Source organism: Callithrix jacchus, chromosome 11 (genome assembly GCF_049354715.1).
Source record: "Callithrix jacchus isolate 240 chromosome 11, calJac240_pri, whole genome shotgun sequence".
In the NCBI taxonomy this organism is placed as follows: Eukaryota; Metazoa; Chordata; class Mammalia; order Primates; family Cebidae; genus Callithrix; species Callithrix jacchus.
The window spans coordinates 10195281-10211787 of NC_133512.1; the positions used below are offsets into that span (position 1 = coordinate 10195281).

The 16507-nt window shown below is 47.5% G+C and overlaps 1 protein-coding gene across 8 annotated transcripts in view; it reads right to left on the minus strand.

Annotated features, from left to right (window-relative positions):
* Positions 1-6149: 6149 nt before the first annotated feature.
* The window catches only part of GLI3 (GLI family zinc finger 3), a 284194-nt gene continuing 273836 nt past the window's right edge, over positions 6150-16507 (minus strand). For all 8 annotated transcript variants that reach the window (XM_054237018.2, XM_078342254.1, XM_078342256.1 and 5 more), the window contains 2 exons: positions 13014-13341; positions 6150-11801 (listed from right to left, as the gene is read on the minus strand). In XM_054237018.2, the coding sequence (XP_054092993.2) occupies positions 9496-11801; positions 13014-13341 (2634 nt within the window). In that variant the 3' untranslated portion in view covers positions 6150-9495. The remainder of the gene's footprint in view (positions 11802-13013; positions 13342-16507) is intronic.

Consider the following 16507-nt stretch of genomic DNA (forward strand, 5'->3'; position numbering starts at 1 on the left):
ACTTATCGTATTTCATGACTTCATCTTTGGAAAGAGGTGGGTCAAATGGAAGCTGTCTGGGGGACCTGGGCTCCTAGAGCCGTTGGTTTCTGAAGGGCATTAGGGTTAAGAATGGCTGAGCAATAAATCTGTAACTTACAGTCACCCCAGAGAGCCTGAGATATCCAAGGCACAAGAGAAAGGAGTCTCTTACTTAGGAGAATATAGCCAGTCTTTGAGCTCTGACACACACACTGGTTTTTTGTTTGTTCTTCAGCCACTACAATTTTTCTTGCCTACCCAGTTTGCTGCTTATTAAAAAAGTCTCTCTGGGCAATGCATTAGGTATATTTTGGATAAACATTTGGGGGCGTCAGAATCATCTTCAAATGAAAATGTACACATTTCTTGTCTTGGCTCACTGGGGAGAGCAGCCACAGACTTCTTATCTTGGTAGTAAGTGAGGCAGCTCAGTTCCTTTTCTTCTTCCCCCAGGGCCCTGGCCTGTCTCCAGCTCTACGCCTCAGCGGGGGAGGAAGAGAAGGGAGGTAGCTGGCTGCTTGTCTCCAAACAGCAACGGAATGCCTTGGCCTGGCTGTTCAGTAATCCCCTGCCAGCTGGCTGCCTCCCTTTCCTCTGGGAACTCAGTGAATCACACCTCCGCAGTGCATTTGGCTCTTACAAGCCCTGAAGAACTGGAGGTTTGTGCCTGCCAGCTCTGAGGAGCTGCAGCCCAACTTCTGAGCATGGATCATGTCGGGACCCTGGAATTTCTGAGCACAGGAGGCTTTCCAGCTGCAGGGGAAGAACACTCATCTGGAGGCACTGCAGAATTCAAAGTGGGTTGGGCTGTTCACAGGGAGGGGGCAAGTCCTTTTTCTTAGGGACACTTCCAGGAGCAGAGGTTTTTGCGGATAGGGAAGCAAAGTAGGAGAAGAGTGCTTAGTCCTCTTCCTGTATCTGCTCCATCATGACCTCAGATAAGGTAAATCTCTCATAAGCTCTCCAGCTGTCAGTCAGGGCATTAGCAAAGCACCAGGACGGATGCACTGGGTTACACGTATAATCAAACTCATATTTGGGGGTTTCATTTCAATGGTTCAGGAACAGGCACCAGAAGGGAGGTACCTGCTAAGATGTCCCTTCTACCACTGGCATAGAAGCATGCATTCTAAGGCTGGATCTTTTTCAAAAGTAGGGATGTGATCAGGTTTTAGTTGCTTCCAACTGGAGTGACTAGAGGCTCTTTCTTTAGATGGGGTATGAGAACAAAGGCCGAAGCAGCACAGGAAGAGAGCAAAGTCATTCCCCTACCCAGGCATGGCAAATGCTTCCCCAAGTTAGTAGCAGGCCTTGGTCCCAAATGGAGGGCCCCTGGGTGAGGCTGGCCAGTGCTTTGGCACTGCTGCTGCTCCTTCCAGTGGGGTTAACAGACTTGCTGGGCCACTTCTCACTGCAACCACTCAGCCACAGCCTGGGAAGACCCAAGTAGGAGAAAGGAAACCAAGAGCAGGAGGGAAATGTGAGCTGAGCGCCACAGAGCTGTGGCAGGGTGGGAGGTCAAGGTACCAATGAGCAAATTAGCCTGGTACTTCATAACAATATTCCTGTAAAGCAAAAGGGAAAAAAGCTAGGTCCATGAACTGCTCATGGGGAATTCCACATACAGTTCCCTCTTTACTTGGTGAAGAGCTGGTGATGGTAAGTCCTGTTCCTTGGTCCCAGTTCTCCCCAGCATCCCACCTCTGTGCTCAGTCTTCCTCTTCAGGGGCCAGGCTGGAACCGGCCTCCTGGGGGCTGGGGCGAAGCTGAGGGAAGAGTGCATTATTCCTGATCGCTGCACCCTCCCTTGCCCACTATCCTGCTTTCTTCCTACAGGAAGGAAGTAGGAACTTGCAGAATGGAAGGGGGGCCTAGCCACTTCAGAAACCCAGCAGCAGGGCAGCGGTGAGCCCTGGGAGATTCCAAGGGCACTCTCTCCACCCCACCCACCTCCAGCCCTTCTCCAGCACCCTCATTGCATGCCACTCCTGTCATTGCCAAAGGGTATTTTACAGAATTATTCTCCCTGAAAAGATAAAAATAATCTTCCCCCACCATCCCTGAGACTGGCCCCCCGTCTATTGAACCCAGGTCCTGCAGGAACTCGGCAGTGGGCACTGATGCGTGATCCCGGGCTGCTTCGGGGAGTGCTTCATGCTTCCTGTTCCACCTTCCAACCACTTCCTCACTCCCCATTCAGTTCAGAGGCCCTGGGCAGGCTCGGGGCCCTTCCTGATGCATTGCCAGACGGTACTGTCTTCACAGGTCTAAGTCACCTTTGCATTCAGTGAGTTGCTTGACCTACGGCCAATCCAGCATGTCACTCGGTCTTCCCCTGGTCCTGACCCACTGCTTCATCACCCAGGACAGGCTATCTCATGGGTCCCGGGAGTTGCCATGCCGGCTCTGTTCACTGGACCATCTACCCTGTCCACTCTGCTGCCTCTTTCCTATTGGCCATCTAACCACAGCCACTCTGCTGCCTCGTTCCTATTGGCCAACTAGCAACAGCCACTCTGCTGCCTCGTTCCTATTGGCCAACTAGCAACAGCCACTCTGCTGCCTCTTTCCTATTGGCCAACTAGCACAGCCACTCTGCTGCCCCTCTTTCTATTGGCCAACTAGCACAGCCAAGCCTCTTCCGTGGAGGAGGAGAGAGAGGAAGAAAGAGAAACAGTTACAAGAAAAGTTCAAGCTTTCCTCCTCTCCACCCCTCCTTGATCCGCTATCTCTTTCCGTTCCTTGGGAAATAATGTCTTTCATACCCTCCAAGGTAATGCATTTTTTTTTTCCAACTTGTTAACTACTAAAATTGGAGCTTGCCTGTTAGAGACTGAAAAGCACCATGTCGTAGTTAATGAGCAGTGCGTGTTCTTTCTTAGTGGGAACATGGAGTACGTTGTGTCTTACTGTGGAAGGTGACTTGGAGGAGGTGAAATGCGGTATGCTGCTTGAAAGGGGCCACTGCATTCCCCATTTATTTTCAGGTGTCACTTAATTCTAATCTATTGTATTCTGGTTTCTCTTCCCAACCATGTTACTGAGAAATGCTTGCCTATGGTTGTCCAGGGTCTCCTAATTCTTAAAACTTGTCTTTTCCTGTCTGTGTTTTACTTACCCGGATGGTGTTTTTGACAGAAGCCTTCTAGAATCGACCTCCCTGTTCCCAGAGCACACCATCTCTGCTGTCTCTCCCTCTCCTCTCCTCTCCAACCTTTCTGATGCAGGCCTTGGAGTCTCTTGGTCCCTGGGGCCAGTGATCCTCAGGATTTCTTCCTCAGTCCTCTATTCCTGCTACCCCTGTGCCTGGCAATGACACTGTTACCCTTTCTTCATCTGTCACCTGCAGACCAAAGGCTACCGAGTCTGGGCCTGTACTGGGATCTCCCTCTGGGCCCCTGCCTGCAGAATGTCTCTCCTTGCATTTTCATTCCATAAACCAGCGGTTCTCAGTCTGCAGCAATGTCTCCCCCGTACCCTTGCCACAGGACGTGTGACAATGTTTGGAGATGTTTTTAGCTGTCACAACTTGGTGGGATGCTGCTGGTATCTAGTGGGTACCGGCCAGGGACACTACTAAACATTCTATAGTATTTAACACAGTCCCCTACAACAACGAATTATCCAGCCCTGAATGCCAACAGTAGCATGTCTAAGAAGCTCTGCCATAGGCACGTCAGGTGGACAGTGCCCCGAGCTGAACTTCCCCTTGAACATCTTCCATTATGAGTTGCCATTGCATCCTGTTTCCATGTCTGTCTCTCCCACTGGGCTGGGAGCTCATGGATATGAACCATTTTATTCATCTCCTCATCTCCAGTCCCTATAAGAGAATATGACTGGAATATTAGATACTCAGGCAGCATGGCTGAATTAATGAAACATGTCATCACTGCCTTATGTTCCAGACAGTGCAAGGTCTTTGAAGGCAGGGGTCATGATAACCTACCACTGGGTGCTGAGGAAAGGTGGGAGCAGTGTGTGAACTTCGAGATTTGGGGAGAGGGGAGAAAAGTTATAGAACGGAATTTCCATACCTCTGTTGGGTAAGTGTGGGCCAGTCTGTGGCCACAAAATGTATACAAAGAAAAAAGCCTATATCCAAAGGATTATAAATCATTCTATTATAAGGACACATGCACATGAATGTTTATTGCATCATTGTTTACAGTAGCAAAGACTTGGAACCAACCCAAATGCCCATCGATGATAGACTGGACAGGGAAAATGTGACACATATACACCATGGAATACTATGCAGCCATAAAAAACGATGAGTTTGTGTCCTTTGTAGGGACATGGATGAACCTGGAAACCATCATTCTCAGCAAACTGACACAAGAACAGAAAATCAAACACCACATGTTCTCACTCATAGGCAGGTGTTGAACAATGAGAACACATGGGCACAGGAAGCGGAGCATCACATGCTGGGGTCTGTGGGAGGAAACTAGGGGAGGGACAGTGTGGGGTGGGGAGTTGGGGAGGGATAGCATGGGGAGAAATGCCAGATATAGGTGATGGGGAGGAAGGCAGCAAATCACACTGCCATGTATGCACCTATGCAACTATCTTGCATGCTCTTCACATGTACCCCAAAACCTAAAATGCAATAAAATATACATATAAAGAAAAAGAAAAAAGCCTGAAAGCAATTTAGTCTATTACTTTTTTGAAAAATTGTCAGGTTGAATGGGTAGAAAAGGCATATGTTAGTAAAATGAGGTCTATGTTAGTAAAATGAGATTTTAGAAAGTAAAGGCTGATATGAGAGGAAAGCCGTGCCCAGACTGTGTTTGGAATAGTAAATACACTCTAAAGTCAAACCAAAAGGAAGAATGCCAAGAAAATAAGTAGAAAACCTGGGAGGAGAAAAAAAGGACAAATAAGACATTTTGGCAGTAGGTAAATTTTCCCATCATTTTAGCATTCTATTATATTCTTGTTTGGGTACGATATAATTGTCTTTACATTCCCAAAATTACTCAAAGGAGAGATTCATAAAACAACAGATTATTGTAACTCCACTTATTTTACCTCAAACTCTGCTTCCTTTGTATTTCCTCTGCAAAAGGCATTTTTACAAAGCTGGGAGCCCCATCCATCCCGCTCCTGTGGATTGAAGGAGCCCATGTCATCCACCTCATTCCTGGGGGCATCCCTTCCCTATGTTTCCTCTCTCTTAGCCTAATTTCTCTCATTTCTTTTATTTTGATTTGCTGTATGGCAGGTCTCTTTTTGAGCCGACAATTTATACCTGAATATGAATTTATAAGTTTATATTTTTTCTCATTTTTTTCCTGGATTCATTTGGATACCTTGGATCTAGTTATAAAAGCAAAGCCTCTTGGATTGGATGGGAGGAAATTCTCCCCTGAGAATCAGGAAAGCATGAAGAATTCCTATGGCTGAAGAAACCCTGTTGGAGGGCAGGGAACAATACATCCCCCACAGGACATTAGGCCTGGGGAAAACGTGTATACACGTGTGTGTTTCCACGTACACATGTATGCGTCCATCCTTGCAGTCTTGAGATATCCACAGCCAGGACTCTCGTTCTTCCCAGAAACACTGCCCTCAACTGACGGCTCAAAAGACATGTGCTACTACTTAGAAGAAGGGAAGGCTTTTGGAGTGGTTTACGGTGATCTGGAGAACAATATTGCATACCGACAGAAAAAACATGGGAGAACTTATTCTGACCGACGTCAATTATTAAAAGCCACATAAAGTAGGCTTTTATCATGTCAGAAGTTTCTGTTGACCTGTGCTAGGGCATTTCTGAAATGAGAGGATAAGATAAAAAAGAGGGACAAATTAGGTTGTTAGACATTAAACTCCATCACCGTCCTTCCTCACTGAATGCGGCAAAGCAATACAAGTAAGAAACACAATAATGGTTCCAACCAGTGTGCCCGCCCCCTCCCGGTAAACATCCTCACAACACCATGGGCATGTATGTATCTGCATCTTATTGTCCAGTTTACAGCTAAAGAATCTGGATCTCACAGCAAAAGTCCATTCAGCTCGTACGTGGGGGGGTCAGGATCCAACTACAGGCTCTGGATGTTTTCAAAGAAAGCACTCTTTCCATTCAACTATGAATTTAATAAACAACCCAATAAGAATTTCCGTACAAAGAATTTTTTATTGACATTGTAAGAAACATTTTTTTTCTTTGTTACAAAAGGACTAAGTGGTTCTGAAAGCAAAGGTAGAGTTCATCTGTGGCTGGGCTGCAGCCCCGGGCTTGAGGTGGGCAAGATCACCGGGACCGCAGGCTTGTCCGAGGAACGCCTGGGCCAGTCACTTCAGAACGCTATGCCTACAATACTTAAATGTATTTACATGTGTTTCTTTTAAAAAAGGATTACACATTTTATTTTTTAAAAATCTAAAAAAGGTGAAAAAAATGAACTTGTATTTTATTTTACACGTCTGCAGGATACACAAGGGTAACTTGTCAAAAGAGAACATCCTCCTATCAGTTCAAAACAACACAGGAATCCAGGACACAAGACAGCCCTGACTCTGCTACCATCACGCACTCTCTGGCCAGTGCATGCACAGCCTTGGAGTGCTGATTGGACAACACCAACTGGTCCCTCTCATCGACAAGATGAACATAAAATAAGGCACATATATCGTAAGAATCAAAACTTTGTGGCTCAAGAGGAAGAGCCAATGTGTGAGGAGCTGGGAGGGGTTAACTTTTTCAGAAAAATAAAACAAAAATGGTTAGAAAAATAAAAAGTTTGACACATACATTAAGTAGGAGTACCAGGTGTGAGCCTGCATTTTTTATAAAAGGCAGGATGGTGACACTAGTGAGGCGGTCCTCTCGCTCTAAATACATAGGTTAGAGAAATTGAGAGAGGCTGGGAATGGGTCTCAAGACATGAGATGCCTAGCCTACAGAGATCCCCAAAGATGCCCAAAAGGATGCTTCTAAGTGACCTCAAAAGACCTTCCTTCCACTGGACTGCCACGACAGATCATTGAAATTCTGGAGGAGTTACTTTCTTCTTCCCTTCCTCCTCTCCTCCATCCTGAAATTTCCATATTGAGAGAAGCCAACCATTCAGCTGAAACTTGCATCTCCTGCAAATCTAAAAGCAATAGCAAGGGAAGCAAATAAGAAAAAAAATGGGGGAAACCCAGAAAATGACCTGAAACCACAGGAAGGAGCAGAAGCACAAGACAACAGTGGTGGGCCTGATCACATTCGTCCCTCCACGAAGGACGAAGCTGGTGCAGGAAATGATAGTAACTGAGAAATGCAGTTGCATCCAAGAATACTACTGGGAGAGCCCACGGATGGAGGAGGTCCGCATGGTGCCTTCCATCCAAGCTCCTTGCTCAGGAGTGGAGAACACTCAGGCCCCATGCTTTGAAAACAAGGGTTGGAAAGGGATTGAGCCAAACCATTAGAGCACACCAGATAAGACCAGGACCTAGAGATAAGGAGATTCGTGGAAAAGTGAGACTGGATCTCTGATTTTGTGACAACATCATGTCCTGTTTCAGAAACACAGAGAAAGCCTTGCTTTTTCAGCCGAAAAGTGTAGAGCCTCTACTCTCCTAAGCTTAGATCACTCATTCTCTTTTGTTCTGGGGCTGTTCCAAAGGAGACACATCCTTTAATTTCAAAGACGACTTACATGGAGGAGGACAAGCAGGCATGGAGGGGGAATTGCGGCATCCCTCTGCTCATCTCAGGAACATCCAGTTGAAAGCAAACCCAGCAGTCTTAGCCAAAGTCCCCAACGGCAAATCAACCTCCATGCAGAGATTCTTGGTTCAAATGAAAGCAACATAAACATGAGAAAAGTGGGCGGGTCCTAACACTATTATCTAACATTTTATTTTACTTGATTTTGTCCTTCTGCTGTAATTGAAATGGGAGGAATAAAGGGGAAAAGCCACATAATTGAATTATCAATCACTTCCAATAAATCCAATTCCGGGGGTCAATGGAACAGAATACAGCAGGTAGCCCCAGGTGTTCATATTTTAATAGTTTATATGTTTTTTAAAGCAATATGCTGGAAAATCCATGTACTCTTTGCACACACAGTATGACCTTGGGGCACAGCTGCACTTCAAAAATCTTTAAATGTTTTAATCCAAAACAGAAGTACAGATCTAGTCCACATGACGGACTAACCGCATGTAACATTTAACTTCGTCAATGGATGCAGCATTCAATAGACAGGATGTGAAAAAACGCATCCACACAGCTACTAAACACCTTCCCTAGGGCTCTCAAAACACTAAAAATGGCTGAAGCAATTTATTCCCACTGTGTGGGCTTTCTCTTTTACAACTAAGTTTTATAAATCCCTCAAAATAAGGTATTTAGAATAGAAATTCTCCTTCACTGTAGCGGAATTAATAAATGTTACTGATACAGCTGCTTGTGGGGTTGTTTAAATACCTATATACTTAGAGCTATATATCATCCATTCTCAGTTACAATGGAAAGAGATGGAACTAATCAGCAAATACAACAAACCCACAAATATTCCCCCAACTAATTTTACCCAATTGCTTCAATCTACAAGCTCTCTAATTCCTTACCAGAACAGATAGAAGTAGCAACGTGGCTGAGTGTCACCAACTGCCTGTCCCTTCTCTCTGGCGTGTTAAACAGCAGTGAATATTCATGAAGGTAGTGGGAGGAGAGGCACATGTGGTCACTGAGAACCGGCCATACAGACACAGCCTCCCCCAAAGCACACTTACGAACACCAAGAGCTGAAAACCGAAACTGTGAGCGCCTGTTTCATCTGCAAGAGCCCCACGTTCCCACTTCCGTGTAACTGTGGAAAGAGTGTCCTGAACTGAATTGGGGATGGGGAGAACATGTGTATTCTGCCAACTATGCTACAGTGCACCACAAAAGATTCTTAAACTCACTATCCATATTCTGATTCTTGTGCCCAATGTGGGAATTAAAATAAAAAACAGAAATCAAAACACAAAACGAAACATGGAGCACATGTAAAGGAGAATTTTAAAAGCTGGAAGCGTTTAACTCCTTGGTCACAAGCACACCAACTCCTATTTCCTTTGAGCAACAGCAAAACATGTCAAATCCTTTAATTTGACTGCTCTTCTAAACGAAAGAATATGCACATCACACATTTACATTGGTTTACTAAAAAAGGGGGCGGGCTTACAGTTTGTTTGTTTGTTTGTTTTAAAAAAAGAGGGTGGTTTGAGTGTAACAATACTGATTCAAAACTGAAATGGAAGACAGTTTCTCCCTAGAATACTTTAGGGTTTTTCAGAGTCCTTTTCCATAAAAGGAATATATTTGAAACACATCCCAGGTAGGTGAGATGAGATTGCTAACATACATACAGAACTAAAAAAAAAAAAAAAAAAAAAAAAACAGCCAAAACAAAGTCAGTTTAATCTTTTCGACTTCTATAGATTTATGTTTGTTGCAGTCCTTTTCTTTCCTAAAGCCTATTGCATAACTGCAAGGAATTTGCTTTCTTCCGCTAGGGAGGTCAGCAAAGAACTCATGTCCCCGATAGCCATGTTGGTGGTGCTCATGGACAGCGCTGGGAACGGGAGGGATGCCCGAGGCGTGGTGAGACGGGAGGAGCTATGGGAAAGGTTCTGAATGATACTTGGGCTCAGGGCCCCTGACATCAGGCTGGAGTGGTCCCCATCATCTATGATGGCATCGAAATCAATCTGTACCCCTTCCAGGTCATGGCTGTCGAGGCTGTCCACTGTGCTTGTCACCTGATTAGCACCTGGGGAAAGTAACTCAGAGTTTTTGGCGCTGGTCCCCTGTAGCAGGCAGCTGGCGTCTGAAATGGAGAATGAACCAGCTTTCGTGTCTTGCTGACTGAAGCCCACGGTTTGGTCATAGAACTGACCAGAGTAATTCTGCAGATTAGAGCACAGAGGATGGGGCTGCCCTTTCATCTCCATCTTGATGCCATTCACCCTGCAGGTCTGACTTGTGTCACTGAGCTGCCCTGACTGCAGAGCAAGGCTGCCCCTTGGCACAGCCTGGCACCTGCTGCCCCCAAAGCTGGCACATGGCTGGTAGCCCCTGACAACTGCCAAGCTTGACGGCTGGCTGCCCATGCCGTGAGCCCCTGGCAGGCAGCTCTCTGGACCTTGATAGATGTTGATATGTGAGGTAGCACTAACCTGCCCAAGCATCTGCTGACTGGGACGGCCTGCCCCCTGGTGCTGCATGCTGTTGCCAAGGAGCTGGTGAGCCAGGTACCCCTGTCCCACCGGGTCCTGGGTCTGCATGCCATTTACCGTGCTGCCAGCTGACTCATTTGGCACTACTGGCAGGCTGAAATTCAGCGGGGCCCCGCTCCCTTGCATGGGGGTACTTTTCAGCTTTGAGGCTTGAATCCCTGCCCCACAGGCAGCGTCTAGCGCACCAGGGGCCACTGGCTGCCTGTTGAGACAGTTTCCATACTGCAGGGCCTTGTAGGGCTGTTCATGGAAGGCATTTCCACTGGTGCCACTTCCGGGGCTGCTGTGCAGTACCACGTGCTCTGGGCCACCATAGGGGCTGCTGTTCTCCCCGAGATAGCCCCCAGCGGGCCCGCTCCTCAGAGGGTTCTGTGGGTGTACCACCATGCCATTGCAGAACCCAAAGGCGCGAGTCTGAGGCATGGCGGGCCGCGGGCCACACTTGAGCTTGGAGGAGGACAGGTCGGCGCTTCCGGAGCTGACCTCATTCCACTGGATGGGCTGGTCCGTTTTGCTGCCCTCGGGGCAGGGCTGCTCGAGGGCATGGAACTGCTGGCCCGCGTGGCTGTCTGGCAGGCCGGGCGTGTCAAAGTCACCGGGCCCGTGCGGCACTTTGCTCTCATCCGGGAGGGCGCTCGGGAAGTGCTGCTCGTACCCTGCTTGATTCTGGGAATTTAAATACTGCACCACGTCGTCCGGCAGGAAATCCTCATCGTTCAAGTTGGCATCAGCGTCCATGCTCAGGGACTCCAGGGTGACATTCTCGGTGATGCTAGGAGGACACGGGGACGAGTGGAAGTTTCGGGGCTGGCCGCCCTCGGGCCGTGTGTAATTCTGAAGCACGAGGCTGCGCTTCTCCGTGGACTGGGCCATCGCCTGGGGGTTGCAGCTGCTGAGGCTGCTGAATCGCGGCACCCGGGGCAGGGCCAGGCCCTCGGAGCCCGTGCGCACGGGGTCGCTGGCTCTCCTCACCCCATGGCCCGGTGCGTCGTGCGGCTGCAGATGGCGCCGCCCGTAGCCGTGGGCTCCCCCGTCGCTGCACCTCCTCGGGACGTGGACGGGAGGCAGGGCCACGCCGGGCTCGAGGGGTTCCCCGAGCAGCGCCAGGCGCGTCTTCAGGCTCATCCTCTCCATGTTGGGCAGGGGCGTGGGCGGTGGTCCGCCCGTGGCCGCCGCGTACTTGGCCTTGAGGCGGTACTGCTGGGCGGGCGTGAGGCTGAGCAGGCTGGGCAGGCCGTCGCCCTGGCTGGCCTCGCTGGAGCGGCGCGAGGCGTCAGTGGAGATCGGGTCGTAGGAGTCGGCCACACTCACGTTCTGCGGCCGGCCCTCGGCCTGCGACGCCTCGCTGGAGCGGCGGCTGGAGAAGCAGGGCGAGATCCCCGAGGAGCGGCGGCTGCTCAGGTAGGCCGAGCTGATGGTGCTGGCGCTGCTGTCCCTCCTGTTGAGCATGTTCAGCATGGTGACGTCCACCCCAGAGAGGTCGCTTCTGCCCGGGAGAAGTGTCATGGGCCCACCCAAGCTGCAGGTGTTGTTGGACTGTGTGCCTGGAGACAGAGAAAGGGAGAGAGGGTGCGGAGATGAATTCCCTTCGAGGATGACTTACACCAGGCATGCGGTAGCCCTTTTTTGTAAAGGGCCAGCTAGAAACCAGTTTTGGTGTCCCAGGCCACACTGTGGGCCTCACAACTACTCAGCTCTGCAGTGTAGCCCCAACGTAGCCACAGACAGCAGTGAGAGAGCAGGCATGGCTGGGTGCCTATGAAGCTTTCTTTATAAAAACGGGGGGTGGCTGGCGATGAACTCCCTCAAGTCGGTGAAGTCCCTCCCCAAGCACAGCACAAGGACAAAAAGAATCTTGGGATGTGTACACAACGCTTGAGTTCTAGCCAAGTCCCCAGGCAAAGGTATTCCATGAGTTTCACATTCATGCTCAGGGCGTCCTGTTCATGCCACATCCTATCAACAGGGAACACCTGGGTTGGTGCAGGGGTGCGCTTCACCCTCAGGTGCTTTCAGAAGTATAATCTCAGAAGCACAAAGTGACCTGTGGACTGACAAGAGGGAGGGATTTTGGCCTTTTCTTGAACGGGACAAATATAAATAAAAGTGGCTGCTAACCTCCTGTTTTTTTGTTTTTGAGACCGAGTTTCGTTCTTGTTACCCAGGCTGGAGTGCAATGTCGTGATCTCGGCTCACCGCAACCTCCGCCTCCTGGGTTCAAGCAGTTCTCCTGCCTCAGCCTCCCAAGTAGCTGGGACTACAGGCGTGTGCCACCATGCCCAGCTAATTTTTGTATTTTTTTAGTAGAGACGGGGTTTCACCATGTTGACCAGGATGGTCTTAATCTCTTGAGCTTGTGATCCACCCGCCTCGGCCTCCCAAAGTGCTGGGATTACAGGCCTGAGCCACCGTGCCCAGCCACCTCCTGTTTTTAAATTCTGGAAACTAGAGACAGAGTGGCAAGCACAGCTGCCTCTACTGCAGCATTCTCTTACCCTAGTCTAACAGTTACGATTTCACCATCAGAATATGAGTCATGCACAGTCACTTCTTTTTTTCAATAATATCCACTTCCTAGCTGTTTTTAAAATATGGACCATCCAAAAAGGCAACTTCAATGGGCTGAGCATTAACAGATGGTTACGGCTTCATTTTAGGACTGGTGGAGAAACTGGCAAACATAAAACTGAGAGTCTGCGTTTAAAAGAACAGAAAAAAGAACCCTGAGCAGATGCATGGTCTGATGTGGAACTCACCATTTCCTATGAGAGGAGAGACTGCAGGGGCTTTAGGGGGTAGAATGGGGTTCAGTCGCGGAAACATTCCATTCACTTGTTTTAGCCTTTCTAGTTTTACGTGCTCCATCCACTTGGTCCCTGCCGGGTTTCTCCTGCCTTGCAAAGCGAGGGCTGTGGTTGCAGTGGAAATGGTCGAGTCCATGATTGGGGTTTCATCGATGGCACCGAGGTCTCCTATACTACCTCCGTCGGTCAGAGGAAGCTCGAGCCCACTGTTGGAATAGTTGCTGATGGGGGACTGCTGGCTGCTGCATGAAGCCTGACCACCAGGGCTTGGCTGAGATGTCTGTTGGGGTCAAGTGGAAAGGAAAGAAATGTCACCAGGGAGGGTCAAGGAAAGGGAGCCAATAACGAGAACTCATGCATGTCAAGATTTTCAAGATCATCTGTTGGTTGAATGAGAAGAAAAACTATGTTCTGGTGAATGGAGCTGGCCTCTTTTGGCCAAAATGACTGATGGACCAGGCTAATGGGCACTGGGAGGCAATGGACAGCCTAGTATGCTAGCTGCAGTGTCACTGGCATGGTATCAGCCATGAAATCCTGCCCTAATCGCCAACTCTGAAAACACATTTCTTAGTTCCAACCCCACCTCCACCACTTTATTCTTCGGGCACATCACTTAGCCACTCTAAACCTCAGTTTCCTTATCTATAGAACGGGGACCATTAATTTCAGGGATTGTTGTCAGGAATTAAGTGTGAAACCCAGAGAGCTCCCAGATATAAAAAGACCTGGATAATAGAAATTGGCTCACAGGGTGTTAGCAATTATTACGATCCCAGGTGGTTTTAGTCTTTAGGTTCATTTTGCTCAGCTGAAACATAAATGTAAGATATGCGTCATCAGCCATATTGCCTTCTCCACCAGGAGCCCCTACAGGCTGTTCACGGTTAGCCAAGTTCTTTGTAGCCTCTCCTCCCTCCTTCCACAGTTTCCTGCTTTTGTAGAACCTCAACCAAGGTGTCAGCAAAAGCAGCTGAGAGAGGTAAAACTTCAGTCACTTAGCCTGTGCTATACCCAGAAATAAAGATACCCAGGCTGCAGATCACAGCCGTCATGAGTCTATAGAATGATTTCACCATTCCTCTTAGTGTACTCGCTAACAGTTCACTAGGAGGATTAGGAAATCATTCCCTAACCCCAACCAAGTAGACTCTGTAAGACAATGCTGCAAACAGTGGAATGTTAGTGTAGTCTACCGGTCCTCAGTCAGGGAACGTACTGCCTCCTCTCGTTCCCAGGGCTCCTGGGAATTCAGGTGGAAAGTCTAGGGATTACTACATAAAACGGCCTATACTGCACAGGACAGTCACACAACACAAATGCTGTATCTGAAGTTCCAGCGGTGTCCTGGTTGATTAACAGTCAAATGCTTTTTGTACAGATAAGCAAAGTGATGTTCAGAGAAGTTCAGTGGCTGCCCAAAGTCACAAAGTGCATGGTGCGACTACCTGGACTCCTAGGACAGCTCCTTCCATGCGTCTACAGCACCTTCACCAGTGTTACTATAAACACTGACAGCAGCTAGAAGGGAGAGTGCTTGAGGGACACGTGACTACACTCAGTTACAGAGCACTGTAGTAGCAGGTGGAACGTGCAGTGCCACCAGGAAGGGCTCCTCGCAGTAGAACCCATTCGCTTCTTCTGCCATCACAGTACATACACCCAAGCAAATGAACACTTTCTAAGTGAGTGCTGCATGGTACACTAACTTTGTTCTGGGCAACCAAGCAGAGCGAAATAAGATATACAAATTTGATCATGAGTATATGAACCCTGCTTAATTTTGGGGCTCGGAAGAGTGCTGGATTGCCAGACCACCTGCTCCTTCCTGAGGTACTTGTTGTTTCCAGAGCTTTGGAGGCCTCTTACTCCTGGACCGTCAAATCAGAGTGTGTGGACACGAATCTGCGTTCGTGCAAACACACAGGCAGACATACTTCCGCAGAGCACATAAGAAGGCACAAATGCACTCGCAATTAGGAAACTGCTTGAATGAGCTTCCACACTTAAATAGACGTTACACTGCTAACAAATGAGGCCAGATCTTCCTCAAAGAAGGTGGTGCACGTCTGCATGAATTTGCACCAGTCAGTACAATAATGAGTCCTTCAGAACATCTGCTTGGTAGGCCCCAGTGTGATCTGTAATGGAAACCTAGACAGATAGAACAATGAATTTCACCAACTCACTCCACATTTTTTCACATGCTGAATGTTCAAAACACATTGCTTCTATATTCGAAACATATCTGAGTAATGTTCACTACCAAAGATATCACAAAACCACAAAGACTAAAGAAAAATTAACACAAAAAAGTAAATGTTTAAAAATGAAAACAAAATGAAAAGGACAGAGAAGCCAAAATTCCCTCACCTTATTACCCACTGTCCTTAGGAAGTGAGAACAAGACATTTAGGAGCATTAGACAGAAGAGATGTTGCATTAATAAGAAAAAAGAAGAAAGAATTTAATTTATAGCATGATGATCAAATCAAAGACGTGTTTTTAAAGAAAACTAGAAATGTCAATTTCATGTTTATTAGTAAATGTCTATGAAGATACCTACTTTTATAAACGTGCATGAGCATATACGCATTTAACATCTGCTGCGGAAATGTAATTATTAATATCACCGAGCCTCGGTTTACTCAAAATATAGGTCTGGTCTGGCTCTCTATGGTTCCTTTTATATGGTTCTAGGTTGGTGCAAAAGTAATTGCCGGTCTTGTCATTACTTTTTATTTATTTATTGTTTTTTGAGACGGAGTTTCACTCTTGTTACCCAGGCTGGAGTGCAATGGCACAATCTCGGCTCACCACAACCTCCGCCTCCTGGGTTCAGGCAATTCTCCTGCCTCTGCCTCCTGAGTAGCTGGGATTACAGGCACGCGCCACCATGCCGAGCTAATTTTTTTTGTATTTTTAGTAGAGACGGGGTTTCACCATGTTGACCAGGATGGTCTCGATCTCTCGAACTTGTGATCCACCCGCCTCAACCTCCCAAAGTGCTGGGATTACAGGCTTGAGCCACCGCACCCAGCCATCATTACTTTTAATGGCAAAAGCCACAATTACTTTTGCATCAACCTAATATGACTGAATTACTTTATAAAATACTTCACACATTGGGGCATCTCAATGTTGCTGGGCCAAATTTGCATAATGTTTTATTTCTACCAATTTTCTTTTTAAGCAATGGGTGTTTGAACAGAAAATAACAATTTTCTTGAGCTAGGAATGTACACTAAAAGTAGAAGAGACTCTGTTCTTAGAATGTCCCAAGAACACGAATCATCGGTTTTTCATGATATAATCTCAGACACTTCAAATCAACTCTCCTTGCTTTGTTAAACACTTGAGCATAAACTGTTGAATGCTCTGTACCATTATTATACAGGTAGGATTTATTTTTATAAATTTATTTTTATTTTATACAGGCTCCCCTC